The sequence below is a fragment of the Ambystoma mexicanum genome, chromosome 7q (genome assembly GCF_040938575.1).
Source record: "Ambystoma mexicanum isolate Mex_15411 chromosome 7q, UKY_AmexF1_1, whole genome shotgun sequence".
NCBI classification, from domain to species: Eukaryota; Metazoa; Chordata; class Amphibia; order Caudata; family Ambystomatidae; genus Ambystoma; species Ambystoma mexicanum.
Genome location: NC_090941.1, coordinates 285054080 through 285081887, shown reverse-complemented (window position 1 = coordinate 285081887; position 27808 = coordinate 285054080). Strand labels below are relative to the sequence as shown.

The 27808-nt window shown below is 47.2% G+C and overlaps 1 protein-coding gene across 1 annotated transcript in view; it reads right to left on the bottom strand.

Moving 5' to 3' along the window:
• Positions 1–3247: 3247 nt before the first annotated feature.
• The window catches only part of RBM26 (RNA binding motif protein 26), a 1704516-nt gene continuing 1679955 nt past the window's right edge, over positions 3248–27808 (bottom strand). Inside the window, exon 23 of the mRNA XM_069639899.1 lies at positions 3248–3937. Coding sequence (XP_069496000.1) covers positions 3848–3937 — 90 coding nt within the window. The 3' untranslated portion in view covers positions 3248–3847. The remainder of the gene's footprint in view (positions 3938–27808) is intronic.

The window sequence follows — 27808 nt, the reverse complement described above, 5'->3', positions numbered from 1 at the left end:
AACCAGTGTTAAACAGGTAAGTACTCAGATGCATAAAGTTCAGTAGAACACACTTAAGAGTAAGCACAACACAGCTCCCTAGCACTTAGTTAAGTCTAGTCCTAAAATGGTTTGGGTCCTTATGCCCTAAAGTCACCAGTTCCAATGTTATACTTTTAGATAGGTTCACTATATGATTGATTGATGCCAGTGGCTCCGATCCAAAGTTAAAAAAGGTAAGAAAGGTTCAGGTGAGTAATAACTCAATCCCATACACTTGAGAGACCAAAGAAGGGATCCTTGGCCAGGTTTCCACCAACCTAAGTCAGGACAGAGTGACAAGACTTTACACCCATGTAACCTAGGGGAGAAAAGGAACAGGTTATGTTAACTTACTCCCTTGACTCTAATTTCTCCAGAGACCACTGCTGAGGTTCCAGATTCTGTTGGTGGGGTGTGTGAGAGGGTGGGGTGGGGTGGGTGGGGGGGGGGGGGGGGGGTGAGGGTTTGTGGGGGGAATTTAAGAGAGACAGTTTTCTGTGCTTGGTCCGGTCAAGGAAGGCCCAGGGGTCAGGGGTGCAGAGATCACATTGACAGGGGATTTCATTCTGGAAGGTTAGAGTGCAGTGCTTGAATCTCAGTTCCACACACCTCGCTTCCGAAAACCAAGGTGAGGAAGAGATTAAGTCGTCTACGGAGAAGGTGATCTCAGGACACCTCCGGAACGTGAAGAAGTTGTATTGCAATGGGAGTCACAACGGTCAGATGGTGGGCGATTTTTCGATGGACGAGAAGGAACGGGTTCTGCACAGCCTCCTTGATGCAAAAAGGCTTAAAATGCATGAGCAGGTGTCTGGTAGTACAAGCTGAAGATCTTCCAAGTTCCAAGGATACACTTGGACAGCAATGGCTGCAACGAGGTAGCCCAGGCCAGAGCTAGTCAATCTAGTGGTTGGTCTATGAACACATCTGAAGGCTCAGAAGGCACAGATCCTCGAGCAGCAGTCGAAACTGGTTGTTCCCACCTGTCCATGGGTTATGGGTTGATGCACCAACATGGGTGTTCTTGAGATCAGACATTGGAGCAGGGCTTCACCGGGACTTCACTGGAGTTAGTACTGGTCAGCCTCAGGAGTCGTCCTTGGGTCATCAATTTGCATAGGGGTCTTGGCCCAACAGTAGGTCGGATACCTGCAGGAGTCGTCCTTTCATCCAAGATCTGGATTAGAAGCTTGCCCAGGTGCACCAATAGTAAGGATCTGCACCATTCAAACTGGCAGTGGCTATCCAATCATGAAAAGCCACTAGCCACGCATTCTGCCTGGCTATATATGTTCAGGCACTATGATGTGTACTGGGACCAGATAGTCCCAGCCCCCACATCCGGCCACACACAGACCACTTCTGAGCCCACAAAATGAGTGTCTTTCCCTGGGAAAGGCATTCCATATATAAGGCAATTCCAGTCCTGAGAGGGCAGGTAGAAGGCCAAAGAACAATATAGCAAATCACAGGCAAAAATACTGGTGGGCAGGAAACTCCAAATAGCCATTTGCTGTAAATGCAAAAGTGCACCAGTACAGTACAAAACACAACAGGAAAATATCCCAGTCAAAAAGTTGCAAAAGAAAAAAGATAAGGATACAAAGTATCCTAACTACACTTCAAGGTGATGTGTGCAGTTGTAAAAAAGCAAGACTATCATGAAGAGGCACAGCCTCTCAGCACTGTTAGTCTAATGGAATAATCAGTCTCCCCACAAAAAATACCAGAAGGCTTACCTTCAAAAATAAAGCAAAAAGAAATGGTGTCCAATAGAAGTCTATGGGAAGAAAGCAGCAAAAAAAAAAATCTTTCATAATAAACGATAGGAGCAAAAACCATCAAATGGGCAAAATAAGTGGGCCTCCGGTATTCAAGGCAGCTCAAGCAAGCAGGTAGGCAGAACAAAACACTGACTACATTGGACCATGGCACAAAATGCCTGCTGTCAACCTGGATGGGAAAAGCCTAAATTCTCTGGTGTGAACAGTTCATTTGGGTTAGAGCATCTGAGCAATGGAATAGCTGCTGCTACTTGTCAGGAATTATGTAGAGTTGTGAATATTACTTTGACGGGCATTGAAAACGCTTGCCCAGAGAAGGAAAGTAATAGGGGTGAATAAGGTTAACACAAACTAAACAACAACATGGAAGGTCCTGTAAGCATGAATTATTTATGTGGGGCCACGATCCCACGTGTATTGCTTATAGAAAACCATCTAAAGCATCATTCTAGCTGAGATCTATTTATCATTGCATTCCATTTAAAAATAGGAATATTCACAAAGCTTAATAAATAACAGAACATTATCCATGAATCTTTTATAAACCATTAAACAAGCTCACATATGGGAAAGCAAAGTTTCTAATTGTTCAGCACACAGATGAGTCAATAGTGTACCACATCTTAGTCTATACATGACAGAATAATGCAGATTGATGAACTGAAATATTACCTTTTTGCCAATGAAATCCAAACTGATTCCTTCAACTGCTAGCGATCCATTTCATCACAACAAAAGCAGGTATTGCCCTATAACAGTAAAAAAAAAAACAACAAAATTGAATTATTTGTTTAAAATAAAATGCATCTTGAAACAGCAGACAACTTTTGGTACCCCATGTGGTTGAAGCACAATCCATAATTCTATCTTAATTCAAGGAATTCAAACTATCAATGTTAATTTGGGTAATGACTGTTCAATAGTGTTTTAAAAATAGAATTACAGAAAAGGAGAGATTTAAAATGATCAACTGGGAGTTACTATACTTACCAAATATTCCTGGACACAACAAACTGGCTTGGGCACAGACTGGCACGTCATTTTGCAGGAGAAGAATTCACTTGACTATGCTTCCATTACACCAGGGCAGGTAAAGAACTTATGTTTTTCTTGTTATCCAATTTTAGTCATTCAGTTGCATTAAATATGTTATTTTAAAATCAGGGGACTGGAGTTTTTACATATAAAACCGGATTTGAGCTCATTTTTAAATAAAATATATATTATTTTACGCACATCTGCATAAAAATGAGTCTACTTTGAAGAGTATGTTTTTACCCGAGGTAGGGAGATTTGGCTACTTTGAATATAGGGACGTGGCCATTTGGAATGGTCCTTGTTTTTTTTTTCTCACTATTTTCTTTTAATCTTTTGATCTTCAGAAAGATACCTCTTTTTGGATTATTTCTTTTTTTTTTGTTTTTTTTTTTAAGACCATTCCATTTATTTTTTGTCATCTTAAAGCCGGAAGGACTTTTAATGTAATTCAGTCATACAACATATCATTAAAACCCATACGTAAAATACGTACACAAATGGAACAGAAAAGCAAGTACATAGTAAAGCCTAAGCATACTACTATGCAATATTCTATATACACAGTTTTGGTGACCTCATTTTAGTACTGATATCTATTTATGCAAGAAAATATTCATAAAGATATTAACTGCAAATAGTCATTTCATTTTCTGGAATTAAACACAAATCCAGTCTAAATAACCTTGGTCATCTGGGTTTCAGCACTTAAGTCAGAAAAAAAATCCATGAATCTGTTAACGCCCAGTAGATATAATAAAACACAGCATATGTGTCTCTTGCAATGTCTTCAGCAATCAGTTACTGAAATGCAACTCTAACATCAATCTTCCAAGGTTCAGCAACAGAGGACTTTCAAGTCTTTAGAGCTTGGGATATCCATCTTCAGTCACGTTTTCTTCACCAAAAAAAGATTTCAGTACAGCATATGCAGATGTACATTAGGTAATACTAATGCAATACAGTCATAGTTCTATGTTTGCAGAGCAACGAACATCCAAGAGAAATCATCTCCTCCATGAGCGAGACTCATTATCTTCTTCCTCTTCATCATCATCTTGAAGCAATGAATCATCAACCAAGGACTCTTCTTGAAACTAAGAAAGAAAAAAAATGTCATTCATCTAATTCAAAGTCAGTGTTCATGAATGACAAGAGATCTATGAAAAAAACTGCACAAGCTCATGAATTAAATTTCATATTAATAAAGCATTGTTAGGAAAGATTTTCATTTTGCAGTTTCCGCCCATATACGTCAATGTGACACCCTCTATTTGCTACTGTCTGCTTCCTGACATGATTTGTGGGAGTTAAGTAAAGCCCTCATCTTTACTTCCCTTGCTTTTGCTCACTTTTATGGGGAAACTGATCAGTCCATAACACTATCAGTACTGGGAACCACCCCCTCCCCTTCTCCATTAATGGAATTCTTATTACGTTTAAAATTGCACAAATCTTATAGTGAAGTATGGTTAGGATACTTCGTATTCTTTTAACTTTCTTTCTGAGCTCTGTTGTTGCAGTCACAATGTGTCCCAGGATTGGCTGGTGGCAGCAGATATTTTTCTGTGTTTTTTACTTTTTACAGGTGCACTTTACCGCCTAGTGCAATAAAGAGTACCATAACTGTGCCAGCTCCAAATTAATTGTTCCACTCTTGCGGGCAGCCACACTTAACTACAGTGAAAAATGATAAACCCCTCCGTGGTTGAATGGGGTGATGGGATTGGAAATATTAATAGACATTTCAGACATCCTTAATAATGAATTCCATGAATCTCAAAAGATTGGATCCATATTCATCGATGTCTGTGCTAATGGTTTTCCTAGCACACATCTCCGGCAAGTAGCGGTGAGAAATGTTTGTTTTAGTGGCAAATTTGGTTACTTCGCTAAATTATTAGAACCAAGGATACTTATGTTTATCGTTGTCATAATTTGCCTTATCGTTTTAAACCTTCCAGTCTTTTATTGGCCCCCACTAAAAAAAATATGGCATGGCATGAGAGTTGATAAGACCTTTTCCACTAGAGCCATTTGCCTCCATCAATGCTTTTCAACTACTCTCACTTTCCAAGTTAAAAGATTGTATAACCGGAAAGCACGTTTCCCAGCTGACTTGCGACCTTTGGAAGTTCTCAAAGAGATCTCAAATTCAACTAGAGTAGGCTAGTCTTCTTAAAAAGCTTTCATTTCTGGCCTCTTCCACCCTGCAGATTAAACTGTTCTTCATAAAAGCCTCTTGACCCCGAAGATCATAACGGGCTCTGAGCAACAGTCAATAATGGAATGATTGCTAACCATACCAATATAGCAGCGTTATTCCCAGCTACTCCAATTCCTCAAATCCAACAGTATTCATGATCCCGCGCAGCAGGGCATAAAGTCATATTTTATTTATTGGATATTGGTAAGGCGCCTATACAATAAATTATGTTTTAATGAGCCACACGACAAAGACAAGTGGGGGTTATGGGGGGGGACAAGAGAGAAAATTAACAATAACGGTTCTACTAGGCTTTGTGACATTTGGATTGCGAAGTGCTAGGGTGGGAAGGGAAGTGCAGAGTAAAGAAAGGAGTGCAAGTGTAAGGAGGAGAGAAGAGGACCACAGGGGCTAGGTGAGGGCTATGGGGAGGTCGGGAGGGCAAGTGAAAGGGATTGCATGGGGTGCAGGGGGTGAGTGTCCACATGCAAAGTGTGAGGAGGGGGGTGGACTGGGTGGGGGGAGCCAGGTGCCCTGTTGAACTCAGCGGGAACCAAGCATACAGTCAATGCGGCAGAGGGGGGGTTAGCAGGGGAGGGGGAGAGGGAAGTAAGAAGAGAAATGGAGGGTCTTGAGGAACTTCCAGAAATTAAGGAGATTCGACTCAAGCCTGAGAGGGGCAGGGAGACCACTCCAGAGAGAGGCTCCTGCAGAGGAGAGAGATCAACCCCCACTCTCTGCTTAGAGAAGCATCTTATCTGCAGAGAGTTGGAGCTAGAAGATCGAAGGGCTCTAGCAGGGAGGTATTTAGGGAGAGAGTGTTGGATGTAGCGGGGTCCCAGGCCGCAGAAAGCATTGTGGATGATGCAGAGGTTCTTGAGCTTGATCCTAGCAGCAACTGGGAGCCAGTGGAGGGATCCGGCCCCTGGGCTTGGGGCCAAGGATAACTCTTGCAGTCCTATTCTGGATTTGTTGAAGGGGATGATGGGAAGATTGAGGAAGAGGCTGTTGCAGAAGTCCAGCCTAGAGGGGACCAGAGCTCGAGACATGGAGTTTCTGGGGGGAAGGTGAGGGAAAATGCCTCTGAGGTGGTTCAGGTAAGAGTGGGCCTTCTTGGCAAGGTCCGCGGTGTGAGGAGAGAATAAGAGAGGGGAGTCAAAGATGACACCCACTTTTTTGCCTCACAAGAGGATGACAGGAGGGATCCACAGAGGGCAGCCAGAGGGTAGGAGGGAAGGAGAGCGCTGGGGTCCCAATGACCAGGCTCTCAGTCTTACTGGCATTAAGGCAGAGATCATTGGCAGCACACCATGCCTGAATAGCAGTCAGTCAGGGATGAGAAGGAAGAGGAGGCAGTAGAGGGAAGCTTGAAGGAGAGCTGCATGTTGTCTGCATTACACTGAAAGTGAGGATAGGAGGAGATCAGGTGGGGCAGAGGGACAAGGTAGATATTGAAAAGCCACAGCAAGAGGATAGAGCCTTGAGGGACGCTACAGGTGGAGAGTGATAGGGGAGGGAAAAGGGCCCAGTTGAACCTGGGAAGGCCCTTTGGAGAGGAATGAGGTCAAACAGTCCAGTGCCAGGCCCGTGATTCCAAGGGTGTCACAGAGCAGATTTGTCAGTGTGGCATGATTGCCTGTGTCAGAGGCAGAGGAAAGATCCAGAAGGATAAGAACAGATGGAGAGTTGGACTCTAGATTTGAGAGCAAGTCTTCACAGGTGCTCAGTAGAGCAGTTTTCTGTGCCTCTGGCTGCTCTGAAGCCAGACTGGTGGTCGTGGAGACAGCCAACAGATTCAGTTTGTTGGATGAGTTGGGAGATGTCAAGCCTCTCCAGGAATTTGCCCAGGAAGCGAGTAATGGAGATAGGGCGCAAGTTAGCCGGGCAGAAGAGGTTGGCAGAGGGCTTTTGAGGAGAGGATGCACAATGGAGTGCTGGAGCGGTAGCAGGAAGATCACTGTACCTTTCACACAGGAGAAAGATCTATTTGCATATCAGTCTCTGTCCTACCCACAAGAGCAGTCCAGCACCGAAATGCTAGGCAATTCTCCTCTGAACAAGAGTACCAACAGAAACCCCAGAAATGTTTTGGCCTAGTCCGGCATCATCAATGAGGTGAAGCAGTGCCTCTCCAAGCACAGTGAGCAAGGAGTACAAGTCTGGATTACCGTGGGTAACTTGGGGTGAAATCCAAAATTCCTAAAAAAAACAAAAATGGGGGCCAAGGGAGGGATGAGGGGAGGGGGATTAGAGGAGAGAGGGGACAGGATGTCCTGAGTTTTGATTAAAAAGTAGGAGGCCAGTGAATTACACAGAGTCGGGGATGGCAGAGGAGAAGTGGAGACTGCAGTAGGATTGGTGAGTTCCTTGCAGATGATTTTGAACAGTTTGCCTGTGTTGTTTGTGGCCACAGCGATGCATGCTTGGATATGGCCATCTACGAGCAGATTGAGAGTGTATTGCCTTTGGAGCAGATGGCAGGTTAGTCTGTCAGAGGATGGGCCTGATGCCAGACATTTCCGCTCAGCAACTCTGCACTTGCGTTTCAGAGAGGCTAGGTCGGAGTAACACCAGGTGTTGCACTGGAGGCAGGCTTCATGCAGATCCTCATGACAGTGGCAAGGATGTCCAAGGTTTTGGTGATAGAGAGGTGAAGATTAGCAAGGGCAGAATCTGTGTGGGAGTTTGTGGCAGGAATGGGAGGGGGTATGAAAGTGGCAGCAAAAGCTGCAACTGATACTGGCTCCATTGGTCGAAGGAGAAGGAGACTGGCAGTGCAGGCAAAGCCTTAGCCGGGAGACCAAAGCAATCCAGGTGAGAAGATAGGAGAGCATGGTCAGTCCAGGACAGAGGTGTGGTGAGAGGGTTGGAGATGCGGATGTCTGCTGAGATGAAAGCATCCAAGGTATGTCTGCCTGAGTGCGTCGGACCAGAGGGAGAATGGTGAGGGAAAGAAAGTCACAGAGGCTGCGGTAGCGTCCAGTGGCCAAATCAGGAGGGTCAAGGTGAATACTGAAGTCTCAGAGGAGAAGCTTGGAGGTGAAGGCAAGAAGAGAAGAGGCGAGGTCAGACTACTCCGAGAAGAAGAGGGAGACCGGACCAGGGGTCCTATAGATGGTGGCAAGAATCAACAAGAGGATTGGAGAGACACCAAGCCTGCAGACGAGGCATTTCAAAGGGAGTAGGGAGGTTTTACTGGGAATGATAGTTGCAGGGATCCATTCAGGAAAGATCAAGGCCACCCTGCCTCCAGACCGGTTAGGCCTAGGCTTTGAGAGGATCTTGTAGCCCTCATGGAGGAGCGTGTCAAAAGCAGTGACAGAGCTGGCAGTGAACCACGTCTCAGTGGGAGCGAGAACTTCAAGGTAAAATTCGTCAAGAAGGAGACGCATCATAGGAGTGTTCAACAGCAGAGAGAGTTGAAGGTAGCTAGGTGAAGCTGGCTGCCACCTTTGAAGGTCTTCTGAGGAGGGATACAGGGATGTGGTATGCCCGTCTGTGGAGGAGAAGGGGCAAGAGGGGTGGCAGGAGAAGGGAGGAAGTTGCTGAGAGACAGAAGACACTTATCAAGAAGGAGGAGGAGGTTGGGCTGAGAGCCCTGGGACAAGATAGTGCCATTCAGATATGATGGGAGTTATTTATAACGAGCCTATACACAAGTGTTTCTAGGCGCGACAAGACAAGGTAGGGAGGTAAACGAGGTCGAACACAACGATCTTACAAGGCTTTGTGCCATTCAGATCGTGCAAGTGCAGGGGGAGGAAGAAAGGGAAGTGCAGCCAGGGGAGCCAGCTATGGGAAATGCAGAAAAAGGATGGCAGGGGATGTGGGGGGTTTGAAGGGCTGTAGAGTTGAAAGTTGTGGAGAAAGCCTGGTGCCTGCTGAGTTCAGAGGGTAGCCAGGCGAAAAGCTAGCGCGGCAGACCGGTGGTCAGCAATAGAAAGCAGAAGCGAAAAGGAAGGTCTCAAGCTGCTTTTGGAAGCTGAGGTGGTCCGGCTAGAGTTTGAGAGGGGGCACGGAGGCCATTCCAGAGGAAGGCCCCTGCAGGGAGAGATCTCCTTCCAACTCCCTGCCTAGAGAAGAATCTGACTGTCAGAGTTAGAGGCAGCTGAGCGAAAGGCTCCAGAAGGAAGATGTATAGGAAGGGAGAGTTAGATGTAACGCAGGCCCCCAAGCCCCAGATGGCCTTGTGGACAATGCAGAGGGTCTTGAACTTGATCCTTGCAGCCGCTGCGAGTCTGTGGAGAGATTTCAGGGCTGCAGAGATACCCTCCATGGGCCAGAGGGCAGAGAGTAGAGGAAGGCAGATTGAGAGAGGCTGTAACAGTAGTCTAGCCTAAGAGAACCAGGGCTCTGGATGCATTGAGTTTCTGGGGGAAAGTGCGAAAAGGAAGAATACCTCTGAGGAGGTGCAACTGATAGAGGGACTTCTTCAAGATGTCTGTGATGTGGGGGGAGAAGGGGAGAGTGGAGTTGAAGATTACCCCAAGTTTTTTGCCTCACAGGGAGAGGGCCCAAGGAGGGGGGCCAAAGTGAAAGAGGAAAAGTGGGAGCAGGGGTCCCAATGAGGAGGATCTCTGTTTTGCTGGCATGGAAGCACGGATTGTTACAAGTGCACCATTCCTGAATCGCAGATAGACAGTCAGGAATGGGTGAGAGAGGAGGCAGAGGGGAGCCTGAGGAAGAGCTGTGATTCCTCCGTATAACATTGACAGAGGAGAAGAGAAGGTAGAGATGATGTAGACCAAAGGGGCCACGTAGAGGTTGCAAAGCCAGGGAGAGGTTGAAGCCCCGGGGGACACCACATGTGGTGAAAGAGGTGGTGGAGAGAAAGGACCCCAGTTGGGCCTGAGAGGGACGGTCGAAGAAGGAAGTCAACCAGGCAAGGGCCTGATCCGTGATGCCCATGTTCTCAACGAGATGATTCATCAGGATGGCATGGTTGACCGTGTCGAAAGCAGGGGAAAGATCAAGAAGGATGAGGACAGAAGGAAGGCTGGAATCCAGATTAGTGAGCAGGTCTTCACAGGTGTTAAGGAGAGCAGTTTCCGTGCCTCTGGCTGCTCTGAAGCCAGACTGATGGTCATGGACACACCCAACACATTAAGTGTAGAGAGTGGGCTGGGAGATGGCTAGCTTTCCAAAAAGTTTGCCCAAGAAAGGAGTGCTAGAGATCAGGCGATAGTTTGCCGGATATGAAGGATCGGCAGATGGTTTCTTCAAGTGGGGATGCACAAGGGAGTGCTTAAGGGGGATTTCCAGTGGCAAAAGAATGATTGCAGAAATTGGCCAAGGGTGGAGTGAGGGTGTCAATGTGGTCCTTGATTGTTCTGGAGGAGCAGGGGAGCACCTGCTTGTATGCAAGTTCCAAAAATCAGACTTGTCTAGAAACATCATCAGGAGTGATCACAAAGAAGGAGGAGAAAGGGGAGACGTGGGAGAGGCAGCCAGAGAAGGGCCAGGAGAGGTAGAGTGAGGTGAGAGGAAGAGGAAAGAGGAGGAGAGAGGGCACATGATGCCCTGGGTTTTAGTAGAGAGGTGAGAGGCCAGAGCCGTGCAGAGGGCCTGGGAAGGAACAGGCAAGGTCGACACTGCAGCAGGATTGACCAGCTCCTTGCAGATTTTGAAGAGTTTGGCCGTGTTGTTAGAGGCTGCAGAGACGTGGGCTTGGATGTAGGCTCTCTTTTTGGACAGCAGAGCGTCTGTATGGAGCAGACAACATGCCAGTTTGTCAGAAGATGTGTGTGCCCTCCGCTTTCTCTTAGCCACCCTACATTTGCTTTTTAGGGTGGCGAGGCCGGAGTCATATCAAGAGTTGCACTTGGAGGAGGCTTCTGGTGGATTTGCATGACAAGGGCAAGGACATCGAAAGTGTTAGTGATAGAATGATACATGCTAGCGAGGGTTGTGTCGGAGTGTGAGTCAGCCACAGGAGGAGGAGGAGAGAAAGTAGCAGCAAGGGCCCCCACTGACACACGCTTCATGGGCCGGATGACCGGGAAGGTTGGTGGAAGTGCTGGGGTAGGCTTCACCTGAGGGACAGTGTGTCAAGTGGGATGAGAACAGAACATGGACAGTCCAGGAGAGAGAAGTGATAGAGGAGATGAGGACATCCAAGGTGTGCCCAGCACAGTGTGTCGCACCAGAGGGTAGAATATAGAGATAGAGTGTCACAGAGATTGCGGAAGAGCCCAAAGGAGGGAATGGAAGCCTTCAGATGGATGCTGAGATCACCAAGTAGGAGAAGTTGAGAGGTAGAGGCAAGACAAGATGACAGGTCAGCTCATTTAGAGAGGGAGAGGGTGACCTGGCCAGGTGGCCTGTAGATGGTCCCCACAGTTAGAGAGAGGTCAGGAGAGGTAGAAAGCCTGCAGATCAGGTATTCAAAGGAGGAGTAGGCTTGCCTAGGGATGGCCGAGGCAGGAACCCACTCTAGAAAGATCAAGGCTACTCCACCACCAGGACGGTTGGTTCTGGGTTGGGAGAGGATCTTGTCGCATTCAGGGAAGAGTGTGTCAAAACGTGTGACAAAAATGGCCGTGAACCATGACTCGGTGAGAGCAAGGACATCTAGGTCGATGTTCTTGAAGGAGGTGACAGATGTCAGAGAAGTGTTTGACAGCAGAGTTTAGAGTAGCGACGTGGAGCAGGTAGCCACATATTAAAGACTTCTGTGGAGGGGTACAGGCTTGAGGTGCTGAGGTGGTAGAGGGGCCCGAGGGTGGGCAGAGGAGGAGGGTGCCAGAGAGGTGGCTGAAAGAGTAGCAGGAGAAGGGAGGACGTTGATAAGATGAGGGAAACGCCTATCAAAAAGGAGGTGATTGTGCCGAGGGCCCTGAACCAAGACGGTGCCATTCAGATAGACATTAATGATAGTCTTGGAGGAGTGGAAGGGGGCCAAGAGGACCTCCCACCTAGTGCCACTGTTAATGGAAGGAGGAGGAAAATGGAGAGAGAACAACAAACAGGATGTCGGTTAGTCTGTCTGGAGGAAGCACTGGTGTAGGTATCATCGATAAGGAGGCCTGGGTTGGAGACATTAATGATGCACCTAGAGGACGAGAAGCCTGCCAAGAATACTGGCCATCTGGTGCCACCATTAATGGATGACAAAGAGACAGGGGAGAGAATAGAAACCATGTGGGTAGTCCATAGATCCGAGAAGGGGCGACAAAGACGATGTCCAACAGTCTGCCTGGAAGAAGCATTGAGTCAGCGATGGGCAGGCCTAGATTGGAGACGAAAATCTTTTTTTTTAACCATTTCCTTCCAGGCTTCAAGTGAGATATATGATAGGTGATAAGAGTAGCAGTTTAAGTAAATAGGAGGGATGGAGAGCACCATGGCGGGAGAGAGCAGAGAGATGGAAAGCAATTTGCTGTTAGTTCACAATCAGCAATTAGTTTCCTTTGTGTGTTACTCTCATCAGTGACCGGTCTTCTGAATGACCACTCTTAGTCTGTTTCTGTGACCAGTAATTTAGATAGATCTCTGGAAGTAGTGTTAAACCTACGCAGGTAGTTTGCTAAAAGGAGCATAATGCGCCCTCAAATTTACATAGGGATCGCTGTGACAGCTGCTCGACTCACTGAGTCAACTAAAACTCTAACACCCTCTCTAATCCCTTTGGCACTAGTGCTTTAAGCCATTTATCAAGACCAATCTAAAGCAAACAAAAACTACATTTTCTCTCCTACGCCCATCATCCACCCTATTTAGCCCCTTTCTCGGTATTCTCTCTTACATTGCAGATATATTGTGTATTCATAGCTAAACAGTTATTTGTGAGACGAACAATCAAAAGGCCCATTTATTTGGCTCATTTCCAGTTCAGCAATGTAATAGTCTGCTTAGTCGCCATCACCCTCTCCTCTTCTAATCAGATTCTATTTCATTCAGGACCATCAGTGTGCTTTAGATGTCAGTATTTGTGGGACCATTTCAGTTTTGGTTTTATTCATTTACCTGTAGTCTTGCTTTCTCCATTATAAATACAGACCGAAAACTACAGAACACAAAGAAAGACGGGCCCGACTGGTGAGGGTTCCCACACAACATGGAGAAGTAGACGATTTTGCAATTATTTGCTGATGAAACAGCCATTTTCCCACCATGCTCTAACACAATAAGCACTATTTAGCCTCTAGCTCGGACTTTATTTTATCATAAACCTGGCCACCTAAGAAAGTAATCCCCCTGCGCTCACAATGCCCAACAGAAATAGAGCACATAATGTCCCACCAAACATGAAAAATACCTGGATCACTCTCACACCATTCCACAGCCATGTGCCTGAAACTGCTCATACAGCACTTTATGCAATATTTGTTTTTATTGGCCGCAGTTTCCTAAATTGTGCTCTTTATTGCACCAACCCTTTCCTCTTGGTTTCCAGTGAGCCTTCAAATCTTTTACACACAACTTCACCTCCCTGATCCCTGCCCAGCAGAATGCTTTAAGAAAAACACAAACATGCTGTTTGTTCCTTGGATAGCAATGACATCTTGTGACACTAAAAACACATACAACTGCTAATCAAATTAGTTAAATTGCCAGCTAAAAAAAAAAAAAGTAGAAGATCAATAGCAAAGCCTGCTAATCCATTTAAAAGCTATTTTATGAATTGTACAAGACCCGGTAGAGGAACTGAATCTGCCCAACCGCCTTTTCTAGGATGACCTTAAATGTTAGGCCATATACAAAAAAGAGTGCCACTATGTAGCAGCAGTGGTCTGACCCAGGAGTGACACACCAGGGGGGTCAAAAATCATCTGTAGATTACAACGAAACAAAGTCCTGGTGTATCAGAGGGTTGGCCCGTGTAAGATATAAATGAATTATAATTGTTATCTGGTCCAAAACCTGTATAACTAATGTAATTTATACATATTACATGCGGAAGAAGTGGAAGTCATTCCTTCACAAATGAGGCATAAGCATTATGGAAAATGCAAAGTATAAGCTTTATGTTAAAAAAACCAAGAATAGCATACATGGTGAAATCTAACATGTGCAAACATAAAAAATCAGTGATATAAATAGTACATACAATTATTTGGTGTAGAAGAATGAGAACACTTAGTGGGGAACATTAACATAAATTTGTTCTTCGTCACTTTTAGGTTACACATAAAATCCTAACAGAAGAAAAAAAAAAAAATTTAGAGTTGGAGACAATTTTGTTACTGATAAACTGTATTCTTACTAGTTGATCAAAAGGAAAACAAATGCCCCTTATTGTTAGGCCAAATGTTAGGCCAACACAAATGGATCAGCCTTCTACACTTAGCAACATTTTTCAAAACAATAAGACTTCTCTCCGTCCACTTGTCAGATAGTCTGCAAACTAAAGCTGAACTAAATCTCATTTTTTCACTCCACCAAGTCCCAACTGTGCACGTCCCCCCTGATACTCTGAAGGAGGACAAATCGTTGAGACTTAAAAAAAAATAATAATAAAAGAGATCACTTTTGGCCAGTCTTACCGAAGGCAAAAATCTCTCTGCCAAAGCTCCCATTCCTATAATACAGTCATCTGTCTACTCAATGAGTACCATGACATTCACCTTTCCTGCATCAAGCGCAGACTTCAAGATGACGTCTGCTCATAACCCTGAACTACAACCACATGGATTCATTACAGAGTGAGTGACCAGCATGCCATCCCTTTTGTTACAGGAATACATGGCGATCGCGTTGTCTTTCGGAATCTGGAAAAATGTGTCCTATGCAGAAGGGAGAAAAGCAACGAGAGTTAAATCGCTTCGTTGCTCAGGGTCCACTGGCAGCTCATTGCAAGGACATTGGGAAGAACACTGTTGGGAAAGATTTAATTTTCTTTCTGACGCTTTCCCTCCATAGACAAACATGACCTGCTGCCTCCCGCACCCCATTGCCTGCTTTGAACCTGTCCAGATTTTGGAGTCAAGTACACACTTTTTGTTTTACTTATCTTGCTCATCTGTTTTGGGGCACTGATTAGTCCCTATGGCTATCAGTGCAGGGGGACCCTGTCCTCAATTGTGGAATTCCGAGTTTATTTTAAAGTGCTCACATCCCCTTAAAGTGAGGTGCAGTAGGGATACTGTGTGTCCCTTTCACCTTGTATTTTACAACTGTATGGCAACTTGCAAGATGTGTCCAAGACAGGCTGGTGGCAGTAGATCTTTTTCTACCCTGATTTTTTATATTCTTTTTTTTTCAAAATATTTATTTTAAACAAACAGGATAAAATGATACAAAGCTTAATCAATCGCGACATATGGTACAGAAGCAATACAGTCGGTTGCTCTTCCCTCCCCTCCCCATGATCTTAATGTTCCTCTACCTGGCCCAGCTGCGAATTATCGTTCCGTAAGGTTCTCCTGGCTAATTGGGGCTTGTATGTCAGAGCTGGATAATTCTGATCAAAGTCCAGGATCGGGCCCCAGATGTTCTCGAAGCGATGTAGGCGGCCTGCCCCAGCAGCCGTCACCTTCTCCGCGATTAAGATGTCCCAAAGTTTAATCCACCAAAAAGGCATTAGTGGTCCTTCTGTGGTTTTCCAAGTGCGGGCTATTACATTTCTGCCTGCCAGTAGACATTGGGACAGTAGCTTGGCCGTAGGGCCCGATCTAGGGTAGATCCCGGGGACCGGGGCTCCCAGAAGGATGGGCTCGGGCTCCAGGGGGAGTCGTATCTGAGTGATGTCTGCGATTGTTGCTAGGCATTGTTTCCAAAAGGTCTGGGCCCTCGGGCAGGACCACCACATATGAAAGAAAGACCCTACTTGGCCGCATCGCCTCCAACAGTTCGGGTTAAGTGTAGGGTTCATATGGTGTAGCCTCAGGGGAGGATAATACCAGCGAAGAAGGATCTTGTATGCGCCCTCTCTGTTCGTAATGCAGGATGAAGAAGTGTGTGCCCGCGACCAAATGTCAACCCATAGCTGGTCCTCGATTGGGTGGCCTAGGTCCGCCTCCCATTGGGCCATGTATCGAGTTTTAGAGGTTAGGAAGTCATTTTGGAGGCGTTTGTATAGAGTGGAAATTCTCCCCCTGGTTGGGAGGTCATTTAGGGTCAGTTCAATAGCCGTGGGAGAGCGGGTGGCGGCTTGGCGGGTCTGTGGATGGGAGCACCAGTGACGCAGCTGAATGTACGTAAATCTATCCTGTTCCTGAAGCTGGAAGAGTTCTTTACAACGCCCAAAGGTGCAGGGTTATCCCCCTTCGAATAGTTGCCCCAAGGTCTCCAGGCCTCCCGCAATCCAGGCTCCAAAGTTCCGGGTGGACCAGCCAGGGGAGAAAGCTGGGTTCAGGAACACCGGGGAGAAAGGGCTGAGTCCCACTGGGGTTTTCTTTTGTTTCAGCGCTTTATCCCAGACAGCAATAGTGTGTTTGGTGGTCCTCAGGAGGTTCTGCCACAGTCGGCGCTCGGAGGGATTGATGTGCGGAAGAAAACGTAGCGGGAGCGGTAGTTGCGCCTGTTCGAGGTCCACCCATCTCGGGCGGTTGGTAAGTATCTGCCATGATCGGATGGAGGCGAGTTGGGCCGCCATTTGATATTTTGGTAAATCTGGAACTCCGAGGCCACCCAGTTTAGCGTTGCCCAGCATCGTGGACCTGGGGATTCTGGGCTTCCTCCCTTTCCAGATAAACCGTGTCATTTCCTTTTGTAGCTTCTGAAGAGCAGGTGCCGGAATTGGTGCTGGAAGCGAAGCGCAGGCATATAGGAGCCTTGGTAGCAAGTTCATTTTACAGGCCGTGATGCGGCCCATCAGTGAAATCTCTTGTGCCGCCCATCGCTTTAAATCTGCCTCGAGGTCCGTGAACAGTGGGGGAAAGTTTGCTCGATAGACTTCCCCAGGGTCCGCTGGGATCTGGACACCCAAATAACTGATGCTCTAAGTCGTCCATTGTATCGGACATAGTGGGGCCAGATCCTCCCGGATCTCTCGGGACAGGCCCACTCCCATGGCAGACGACTTCCAGAAGTTGATGGCAAAGCCTGTGACCTTTCCATAGCTCTCTATCTCAGCTAGGGCCTGAGGGAGGGAAGTACGAGGCTCCGTGATGGTTAGTAGGACGTCATCTGCGTAGAGGGCCAGTTTGTGGTGTGTTGCATTCGATTGGAAGCCCTTAATCGCCGGGTTTCGCCTGATCCTTTGGGCGAATGGTTCCATAATTAGTGCGAAAAGCAGTGGCGATAACGGGCAGCCCTGTCTGGTTCCACAGGTCAGGTCGATAGGGGGGGAGAGGATGCCATTGACTCTGAGAAGGGTCTTGTATAGTTAGCCAACGTCATGGCGCAGAACTCCGGACCAAAGCCAAAGGCCTCGAGGGTAAGCCTCATGAAGTTCCAGTCCACCTTGTCAAAGGCCTTAACTGCATCCAGGGCCAGAAGCACAAGCTCCTGAGTGTCTCGGGAGGCAAGCTCCACCAAGTTCAGAGCTCTATGAATGTTATCAGCGGTAGAACGGTGTGTGATGAAGCCACTCTGGTCGGCGTCGATTATCTCTGGCAAAATCCGGGACAGGCGGGTTGCTAAAATGTTGGAGTAAATCTTGGCATCTATATTGAGCAAAGCAATCGGTCTGTAGGACGCAGGATTCTTCGGGTCACCGCCAGGTTTGGGCAGCAAAACTGTGATGGATTCTTGCATCGACAGAGTTATAGTGCCTGTGTTCCTGAATGAATTAAATAACTGTACCAGAGGAGGCAGGAGTTGGGGTTTGAAGACTTTATAAAACTTCGACATATAGCCGTCTGGGCCTGGGGCTCGGGATTTAAGGGATTTTATCGCCTCATCGACTTCCTCAGTGGTGATTGGGGCTTCCAGCGAGTCCCGAGCTACGTTTTTCAATCGGGGGAGCGCCGCCTTTTGCAAGTATTCCCTCTCTTCTTTGACGTCTCGGGCCGGGGCGGTCATCACTTGGGTCAGGTGAGTCAATGCGATTTGAAGCTTGTCGTGATCCGAGTATTGAGTCTTGCCCTGCTGATCCCGAAGGCCCACAATTGTGTTATTCCTTCTTGTCTTGGCAAGTTTAGCCACCAGTAGCTTGTTTGCTTTGTTGTTTTTGGCGTAGTAGAACTGTTCAGCCTTCGTCATTTGATGGGCGGTATGTTCAGCGTAATGTGCTTCAATTTTCTTTTTTGCTATTCGGAGGGCTCGCTGTGTTTTAGGGGTCCAGCCCTTCTCCTTATGGGTCCTCTCCGCCCTCTCGAGTTCTTCTTCAAGATCCTGACGAATCTGTCGTTTATGCCTATGATAGGCTACCCCTTTGGCAATCAGTTCTCCCCGCACCACTGCCTTCATTGCATCCCAGTTGTTGGCTAAGGAAGTATCTCCGCTAGAGTTTTCTTTAAAGAAGTTGTTGATCGCGGTTGCGATTGCGTCTCTGAGTGGCATCTCATTAAGGATGGGATCATACAGAGTCCATCTACGCCTCTGGGGCTCCGGGGGTCCCTGGACTCGGATTTTCAAGGTTACTGGGGCGTGGTCGGATAGGATTCTGGAGCCTATAGTTACCTCTTCAGTGAAAGCGAAGATCTGTGGGGATATCAGTAGAAGATCTATCCTAGAGAATGTCCGGTGAACATAAGAATAGAAGGAGAAATCTTTTTCAGATGGGTGGAGTACCCTCCATGAGTCCACCACTCCAAGGGTTCTAAATAATCGCAAAAGGGCTAAAGCCGTGGTGAAGTCCCCGGTGGAGGGTGGATGTGATTTGTCTTTTACGGGGTCTGGGACCCCATTAAAGTCCCCACCGATCACTATCTGGCCCTCCAAAAAGGGAAAGAGGGTTGCGGTTAGAGAGTCATAGAAGGGTGCTTGGCCAGAATTCAGTGCGTACACGGAGACCAAGGAGAACAGCTGTCCCGATAGCAGGCATTTCACTGCTATGTAGCGCCCCTCCGGGCAGCTTATGGAGTCCAGAATCTGGGGATTCAGTCCCCTCCGGAACAGGATTGCTGTACCGCCCCGCTTGGAGCTTCCAGATGCGAAGAGTTGTTTTGGAAAGTCGCGAGAGTGTAGGCGGCTGAAGTCTGCTGGGAGCAGGTGAGTTTCCTGTAGCATGGCCACATCGGCAGAGTCATTCTGAAGTTTTTGTAGTATTGATTTGCGTTTAGGCGGTGAATTCAATCCCCTGACGTTCAGAGTGACAAACTTCCAGAACTGTTGGGCCGGGGCGTGACCCGGGGTCGCTGATGAGACTTGTGGAGGGGGGGGGCTACTGGAGAATCAGCCATTATGTCGTGGGAGATGTGACCATCTGTTATCCTGCTTTTGGGGGTTTTTCTCGGACCGCCAACGGGCAGTCCGAGGTTTAACTGGGGGAGGGGGACCCGTTATGGGGTCAGGCCCTCCCCTGGCCAACGGGGCCGTGAAACAGCGAATAGCCAACATGGCTAAAGGTATGAATAGTCTGAGTGAAATGCTCCAAGGACTCACAGGTGGAACGTACCTTGGAGTTGGGCATGGGCCGTGGGGGGAGGCCCGTTGCATCGGGGGTGGAGATCATCCATGTTTCAGAGGTGGCGGTCGGCTCCACAGCGCCGGGTTCACTAAGCCGGGTCTCAGGGCGCCGAAGAGTCCCTCGTGGGGTAGCACCGGGTCATTTCCTCCTCCTAAATCTCGGAACCCTCGACCATGTGTTTTGTATGGGCCTAGGGGAGGCTATAGGGTCCGGGTCAGCTGCCGCTTCAGTGGCCTGTTGGGACGAGGTGTTAGCGGAGTCCGGATGCAATATACTTTCAGCATCGCCCAGATGTTTGATCCTACGCATGGTACCCTTGTAGGAGAATTGCAAGGCTGTAGGAAAGAGCCATCTGTAGCAAATTTTTTGGGCTTGGAGGAAGGTAGTCAGTGGGCGAAGGGCTTGCCTTTTCTGAAGGGTCAACGGAGATAGGTCTTGATAGATCTGAAGGGGGGTCCCCTGGAAGGTGATTTCGTCGTTGGAGCGACTCACCGCCGAAATGGCTTCCTTTGTCGTATAGAAATGCACCCTGGTGATAACATCAGGCGGGCCGTCTGACTCCACTCCACGACGGGGATTTAGCCTGTGAGTGCGATCCAGTAGCAATAGTGAGTCCTCTAAATCGGGGAGAAGAGATTGAAAGAAAAGGCCTACATATTCGGTTAGCCCTTGGTCTGAGATTGATGTGGGAACCCCCCGAATACGGAGGTTGTTGCGCCGGGCTCTGTTCTCCATGTCCTCCTGCTTGTATTCCAGGATTTCGACCTTGTCCTGCAAAAGCCCAACGGAAAGCTGGATCTCAGTCAGGGAGGACGCGTGGTCTTGGGCGCGATCCTCAATCTCACTCACTCTCTGTTCCACCTCTGAAGCCCTCTTATCAGTATTTTCCAGCTTAGCAGTAAGCTCAGACATACATGATCGAAATTCAGTTTTAATGTCAGCCATGAATTCCCGAATATCCTCCTTGGTTGCTAGAGGTCCCTTGTTATCCAGGGATTCCCGTGAGATGGAGGGGGGATTGTCCAGTTTCTTCGCTTTGTCGGCTGACATTAGCATTGTTGCTATGTCTGATGACTTAGTGGATTTCGATTGCTTAGACATTGTGTGGTCTAACAGGAGAGGGTTAACGGCTGAAGGTGGCTCAGTCGCAATGGTGGCGATAGTTGGAGGTCTCTCAAGAAGTTGGGATAAGGATCCCGATGTCTTGGTTGGGCTTTTAGTTAGCGAAGGAGACTTTAGTGCGAGTGAAGAGGAGGAAGGTTGCTGTGTCGTCCCGGTCTCCCTGGTACCAAGACGGCCAAGGGGAGGGTGAATGTGGGCCGGGGCGGCCAGGAAATAGCGGGAAGATGAAAGGGAGCGATTTTAATACCGGAGCACACCAGTCCAGGGTGGTCTTTTGGGGTGGATGGTGAGGACCCCGATCGCCACGGGTGTTAGCGAGACTGTTGGTGGTGGTGGTGGCCGTAGACTGACTATATCAAGGTGGGTTGCTCAGTAAAGAAGGCGACAGAGCACGGTGCCGCCGATCGGAGCCACGAGCCAGTGGGTCCACTCCCGCAGAGGTGTCGGGGGCAGTAGGGTGTTGCAGCCTCCTCACAGTTGAAGACAGGGGTGTTCTGCGGTGGACCCCCGAGAACTCTCCGGCTTCGGCCCCCTCTTCTGGAGTGGAGGCGGAGGGATAGAGGAGAGGACAAAAGCAGGGAGGCTGCGGCTGCGTGTCGCGTGTTGGGGTGGCTGCAGGGTTCTATCCTCCTGGGGATGTCCGGGGAGGTGGGCCAGAACTGAGGAGGCCCGGGGCACCCACCGCGTCCTCCGCCGTCCGTGCTCCTCCAAGGGTGCTGCCCGATGCGCCGCCGGGGGTATCAGTTGGAGCATAGACGTGTGGCTCGGGTCCCTCTGATCATGTGAGGCGAGAGACACATGGGTCTAGATCGATTCCAGGGTTCATAGGGGGAGCTTCGACAGCGAGGCCGCGTCTCGGTCGTTGTCGCTGGGTCCCGTCCGCCATCTTGGATTACCTAGCGGAGGGGCCGCGGGATAAAAAGAGTCCGATTATCTTCATCTTGGCGATTCTGGGTTCCATCAGCGCGCCGGCCGGGCTCCACACCCTCTCACACCCTCTCATCTAGTTGGGTTCGAAAAACGCAGCATAGGAGTCATAGAAAGCTGTGATGCAACGGGCGTTCCACAGAGGCCATCACGGGAGCGACTGCATAGCCAGCGCTCCAGGCCACGCCCCCTATTTTTTTATATTCTTGAGTATACGAGGGTGGCCAACTCTGATAGTCTTTCACGGGACAGTTGCCCACAAGGCGGTGATGACGTCACAATGTCATTCACATTTGGCCTGCCCCTTTTTTAATTTACATTTTTTTAATGGCTCATAATTCCTGGCTTAATTAAAATGCAAATGGTTTGTCCTTGGGAGGTGATGGTAACGTTTTTTAACTGCAAACATGACCATCACGACCCCAGGAACAAAGCATTAGCATTTGAATTAAGCCAGGTGTCAGAGCGTTACAGCTCAACCTGTAGGTTCAAAAGGAGCCAGGGCTGCAGAGCCACCCGGAGAAAGAAAGCAGCAGGCGACAGCGCCATGTTGTGTAAATGGCCACTTCAGTTTGCAGAGTGGTTGTGCTGGAGGCAGGTTGCCCGTTGCAAGTCGGGACAACCTGTGTCCCGCACAGCCTCTCTGCATACTGCGGGACAGAGTCCCTAATTGCGGGACAATACTGCGAATTCCGGGACAGTTGGCCACCCTAGCGTGTACTTTTGCATTTTACCGCATAGTGCCATTTAGGGGAAATTCAAGGTTGAAGGAAATTTGAAGCTAGGATACATGGCCGGTCAAAAATATGAGGACCATCTGGTAGAAGTTTGCAACTTGGCAATCTAGGAATTTCTTTGCCTACAAATGTATCCAACACTGCCCGAATGAACTGTAGCCTCCGCGATGGAGAGGCCCTCAACTTGGTTGAGGGAGAGCTCCAAATTATGGAGCAGGCAGCACATGTGGAACAGGCTTTTAGGATGCATCTAGCAGGCGCAGCTGGATCAGCAAACAGTATTGGATGATATGAACACGATCCCTCCTGATGGGAATAGTCAAAAGTGTCAAAAATAGGAGAAGCAAGGGGTCTGGCCATCAAAGCCTCCACTCGGATCCCCTCTTTAAGAGTAGTGCAAGAGAGCAAGAAAGTATGCATGAGAAGTGTGAGGGCCTTAAATATAGTGAAATTCTGATTTTCGAGAGAACGCAGTGATTTAACAGCTTTGACAAACAGACCTCATAAGAAATTACAAACAAGGTATCAAAGAGATCCAGAGCCTCCCAGAATCCCTAAAGCCTGAAGGGCAGACACAAGTTTTGAGAAAAGCCAGAGGTTCTCTCAAAGGCAAATACCTGTTGGGAAACCAAAAACATAAGGGACCCCTAGAGAATCCATAAAGGCCATAATGTCTGAACGACAGACTTGCCAAGATGTCCCAAGAGGCAGGTCTGTGTTAAGTCCTCCTAAAAACCCTAATGTCTGATGTTGAGACCCAAATGACACAATCAGCAGTCAATGTCAAAAAAGGACCATCCTTTAAACCTGCGAGTGGCGAATGCATTTATGGTGAATACATTATAATAATGATTATAAGTTGAAATCAAAAAGGTGACAATACAATGATTTGTTATCCACTATAGGTACACAACTGAACATGTAAATGTAGATATATTTTTGTGATTAAAGACAACTCAAAGCCCCAAGGATGGATTTTGTATATCTGAAACGCGTCGGCAGTTGTATTAATTAAATTTGAGTTGACTGTAAATATGTAGTTGTAAAAATATGATGGTTTATGTAAAGGAGAAGCAATGTATACTTTGATGGAATTGTAAAGTGGTGTAATCGCAATTTCACTAACACCAAGGAATTGGATGGGACAACACTCAGAAAATAAAAATACAGATTGATTCCTTTTAAGCCTTTTCAGTATTGAAATTTGCTTCTGAACATATAAGATTGAGCTTTGTATTGTGTCAAACGTATTTGCTCCGATTTAAATGTATGAAAACCCTAAAGGGACATTGGTCCGCTGGCAGTGCATTTCGGTTACCCGTTGGCAACAGGCTGGTTTGAACAAAAGTTTTAATGAGTCTCCATAGTCCTGGGGACTATACCCTTTTGCACCCGAAGAGCTTAGCTTTAGTTATTAGAAACCTAACACACTTTGAGTAATAAAACAGAATATATGTTAGCAGAAGTATAAACAGTAGTGTCCCTCCTCTATAACCTCCGGCCACAGAGTCTGCCGTATCCAATTCAGTCAGTACAATTGTTTAGAAGTTCTCCTTCCTACCAGCACTTTCTGTGAAAGTTCCTTGTGCCTTAGGATTCAAGTTAGCAAAAGCACCTCACCATGTCCAAACAAGTGTGGAAATAGCAAGCATAGAAACAGAAGATATTAACCATCCTCTGTGCTAAGCCCTCAGATGCAAAAACAATGCGGCCAAACCCATTCAACATTTTGCCCTCCATGTCTGGAGGGAGGGAAGGGATAGCATAGTGATTCAACCAGCTGTAGATGCCTGAACAACAAAGCTCTCGGCTGTTAGGTGTATGGATCGAAAAACTGGACCAGGAGGAGCCAGCCTGAGGTACTTTTCAAGGGTGTTATAAACAGGGAAGAATGACAGCTTTTTCCAAAGCACTAGCACCGTCTTCCCAACTGTAATGCTAAATGGGAGTCGATTTTCCTTAGGCGGTTCTTGCTCAGAGATGTTGGTGGCAACACATTCTATTTTTGGCTGATGGAAGAGCTGTAATGCATAAACGCTACACTGCATTAGCCACAGTGAAGTGTTGGGGAACAGCACATTTATGCTCCCAAAGGTTGTTGTGCCCATGAAATCGAACCATGAGAGCATGTATTACATGCTGGCTGTTCCCTGAGGTCACAGTCTATGCCAGCAATGGGTGCACAGTCCAGTACAGTGTGCACCCATGTTGAAGTAGCAGTGCGGGAAGAATCTGTGCCGAGCCACTTGGTAGCTAGCATGTTAGCTTTTAGGAATGCAGGGGAAGGAGGCAGCAGGACCCCCAACAGTTTTTTTGGCTGCAACAGGCATTGTCTCCATGACCAGTGCTGCAGCCCAAGGCACTTGAGCCTGCAAGATCTCCATCACCCTTTGCCAAAAATATTCCAACAATTAAAGATTGGGTGAGGCATTATGGGGGAGGGAGGAGTGGTTGCATGCCCAGAAGAGAAAGAGAATCTGTCCTTGGAAGAGTAGAAGCCCTTGGAGTAGGACCTCTTCATGGTTTTTGTAAAGAATCAACCCTCGGATTTTGGGAGGTTAACCTATTATGGTGAACAGAAAAGACACATTCTAGCCAAACCCAATGAAGATAAGTAAGGCTTAGACTCAGGAGGGGTGCGAGAGTAGTCTAGGACTACAATGACACACATACATACATACACACACACACACACACACACACACACACACGCGCAAAGAAAGCTCCAGCGAAGTATTATCACACAACTACTACCAAACATAAATAGACATCAACCATTGAGGGCTCTGACTAGAACCCGTACACTTTGCATTAGAGTCAGTTAAACAGAAGGGAGCATAGGTAAGCAAGACCATCAATAATTCTGTAGCAAAGTGAGAGTAGAGAGGAAAACAGTTGATTCAAAACCAGTAAAACACATGTAAGTAATCAATTTAACAAAGCCAATTTAAAACTCCTATGAGCAAACCCAGAATGAGCTCATCTCTTAGTAAGTCCAACCAGGAGACAGGATGGGGCCTAGTGCCCTAAGGTTACCAGTTCTACAAAATCTACTGTTCAGGTATGTTTACTTTTGGAATTAGCAATGCCCGTGGCTTAAATGTTAAAAAAATTTAGAAAAGGTCAGTTAAGGGTCTCTCTCAATCCCAACACCTTAGGGAAAGCCCAGGGGGGATCCTTGATAAGACTTCCACCGATTTACATCAAGAAAGAGAAATTGGGAGAGGACCTTACGTCCATGTAACCCTATGGAGCAAAGGGTGGGACAAAACAGGTGTGTAAACAAACCCCCTTAATCCGATTTTCCCAGCAACCAGTTCAGAGCATCCGAAATCCGTTGGGACCAAGTATTTCTGCGATTGGTCCAGTCGTCGCAGGTGCAGCAGTTGTTTTTGTACACTTGATTTAACTTCCGTCGGTCGTGGTACCTTTAGTATTGTTTCAGGGACTAGCCAGCTGATGATCCTTGTAATGAAAAGTTGAATACTTCTGCGGAGCAAGCGATCTGAGGAGACCTCCAGGGAGCTAAGAAGACAGGATTCAATCAGAGTAACCATGGTCAGGCGTGACCAGCGATCAACGGTTGATTAACAAAGGAGCAGATCCTGCACAGCTTCAGTTGCGACTAGAAGGCTGAAAATACAGGAGAAGGTGTCTAGAACACATTGAAGTCCTCCAAGTTTAAAGGATGCACTCCAAACAGTGACAACTGCACTGAGGTAGTCCAGGAGAGAGCTGGTCTGTCCACAGAATGACCCAGGGACATTTTTGAAGGCTCAGCAAATACAGATCCTCGAACAGGGGGTGGTTCAGGGGTAGTTCTAAGCACCAAAGGCCTTTTTGAGATCAGGACAGAGGACTTCACCAGGATTGCACAGAGTTGGCTGCTGGCCAGCTGACGCAGTCCTCAGGTCTTCAGCGGGCTGCACTTCTTTGTAGAGGTCTTGACTCAAATGATGATCTGTAGAATGGCTGTAGGAGTCCTCTTTTTATCCAAGATCTGGACTGGAAGTTTGCCCAGGTCCACCAACGGTAAGGATCTACACCATTCAAACTGCTAGTAGATATCATATAATATGGATAGCTGCTGACCAAACCATCTGCCAGCAACAGACAGTCAGGGTCACGGATGTGGACTCGGACCAGACAGCTCAACCACCCAGCAACTTACACTCCCACACACACCAACACTTTCCTGGGAAAGCAGAAGCTTTGCCTAGGAAAGGGCTTTGCATATATGGCAATTCCAGACCTGAGAAGGCAGGAAGAAGGTCAAAGGACAACATTGCTGAAAATCTTGTGGCACAGACATTTTAAAGTATATGGTATTCTTTATAGCATTATGCGGTAAGATGTAAAAGTGCACAAGTCAAAAACACAGTAGAAAAATATCCACTGCCACCAGTAAGAGTAAGACTCGGACACAGAGGCATGTTAAGTGTTGGTTATAGACCTCTTTATCACAAAATAATAAAAGGGGTTGGGGGAAATCCCATCTATCCATAATCTTAAGAGGGGTATCCCTGGCTCATCAAAACGAAGGAACGTCTGTCAGGATGTTAAACAAAAGAGCATCCTGTGGCCAAAAGCCTAACCTGACCCTTACACAGTAAACCATATAATGTGCAATTCGGGGATTTCTGTAAGCTATTTACTTGTAGCTTTCTTGCAAAGTTTCAAACAGGTGCTGAAAAGAAAATGAATAAAGGTCCACCAGGAAAGGGGTCTTTCCTTCCCCTAGATTTCTTCTAGAGGGTCAAATGTCACTTCATCACAGTTCCAATTTAATTTGTGGGCTACATTGACCCACTAAACAGAATTCTGCTCCATAACCAAGGTGCGCTTCTGCAGTCAACAACAAAATGGCTGCCCTGGCTCTTTGGGGTACCATTGCGTCATCAAGCGACAAAAGGATGCCTGCACCATCTTGCCAAACACAAAATTGGTGAGTTGGAACAGGGAGCACACCGAGAAAGGTGCCAGGGTGTTCTGTGGTGCACCCAAAAGAAGCTAATCAAAGCAGCGCTGCTGCTTGCAAAAACAAAAAGTTCCCATTAAAAAAGGGAATATTTCAAATTAAAAAGAATGCTGTTCTGATGCAATTTTCATCTGTTTTTCATCCAACTACTGTTATTAATAACGCTTTGCATGCCCACCCATACCCCATTGTGCTTCAGCAGAAGAAAGCACGATTCCCCGAATGACGGGCTGTTTCAAGCCACACCTGGGAAAATAAACTTAATTTCAGGCGCACAGACAACGCTTTACTTTTTGAGTTCAAAAGTGTCAAAGATCTATAATTCAGAGAAACTCCAGTCCACTGGGCCTATGTCAATTTCAGAGCACCTGTGTTCAAAATTGCTGCCTACTAGAACTAACCATGGCCAAAGCATAGCTGATCCTATCCCCAGCTAGGCTTAGATTCAGAAAAACCCACTAAAATCCCAATAACCAAAGGAAAAAGCTGTGGTACCCTTTTTGGTAAGTACCCTTATGAGCAGACCGGCTTGCTGCCCACTAA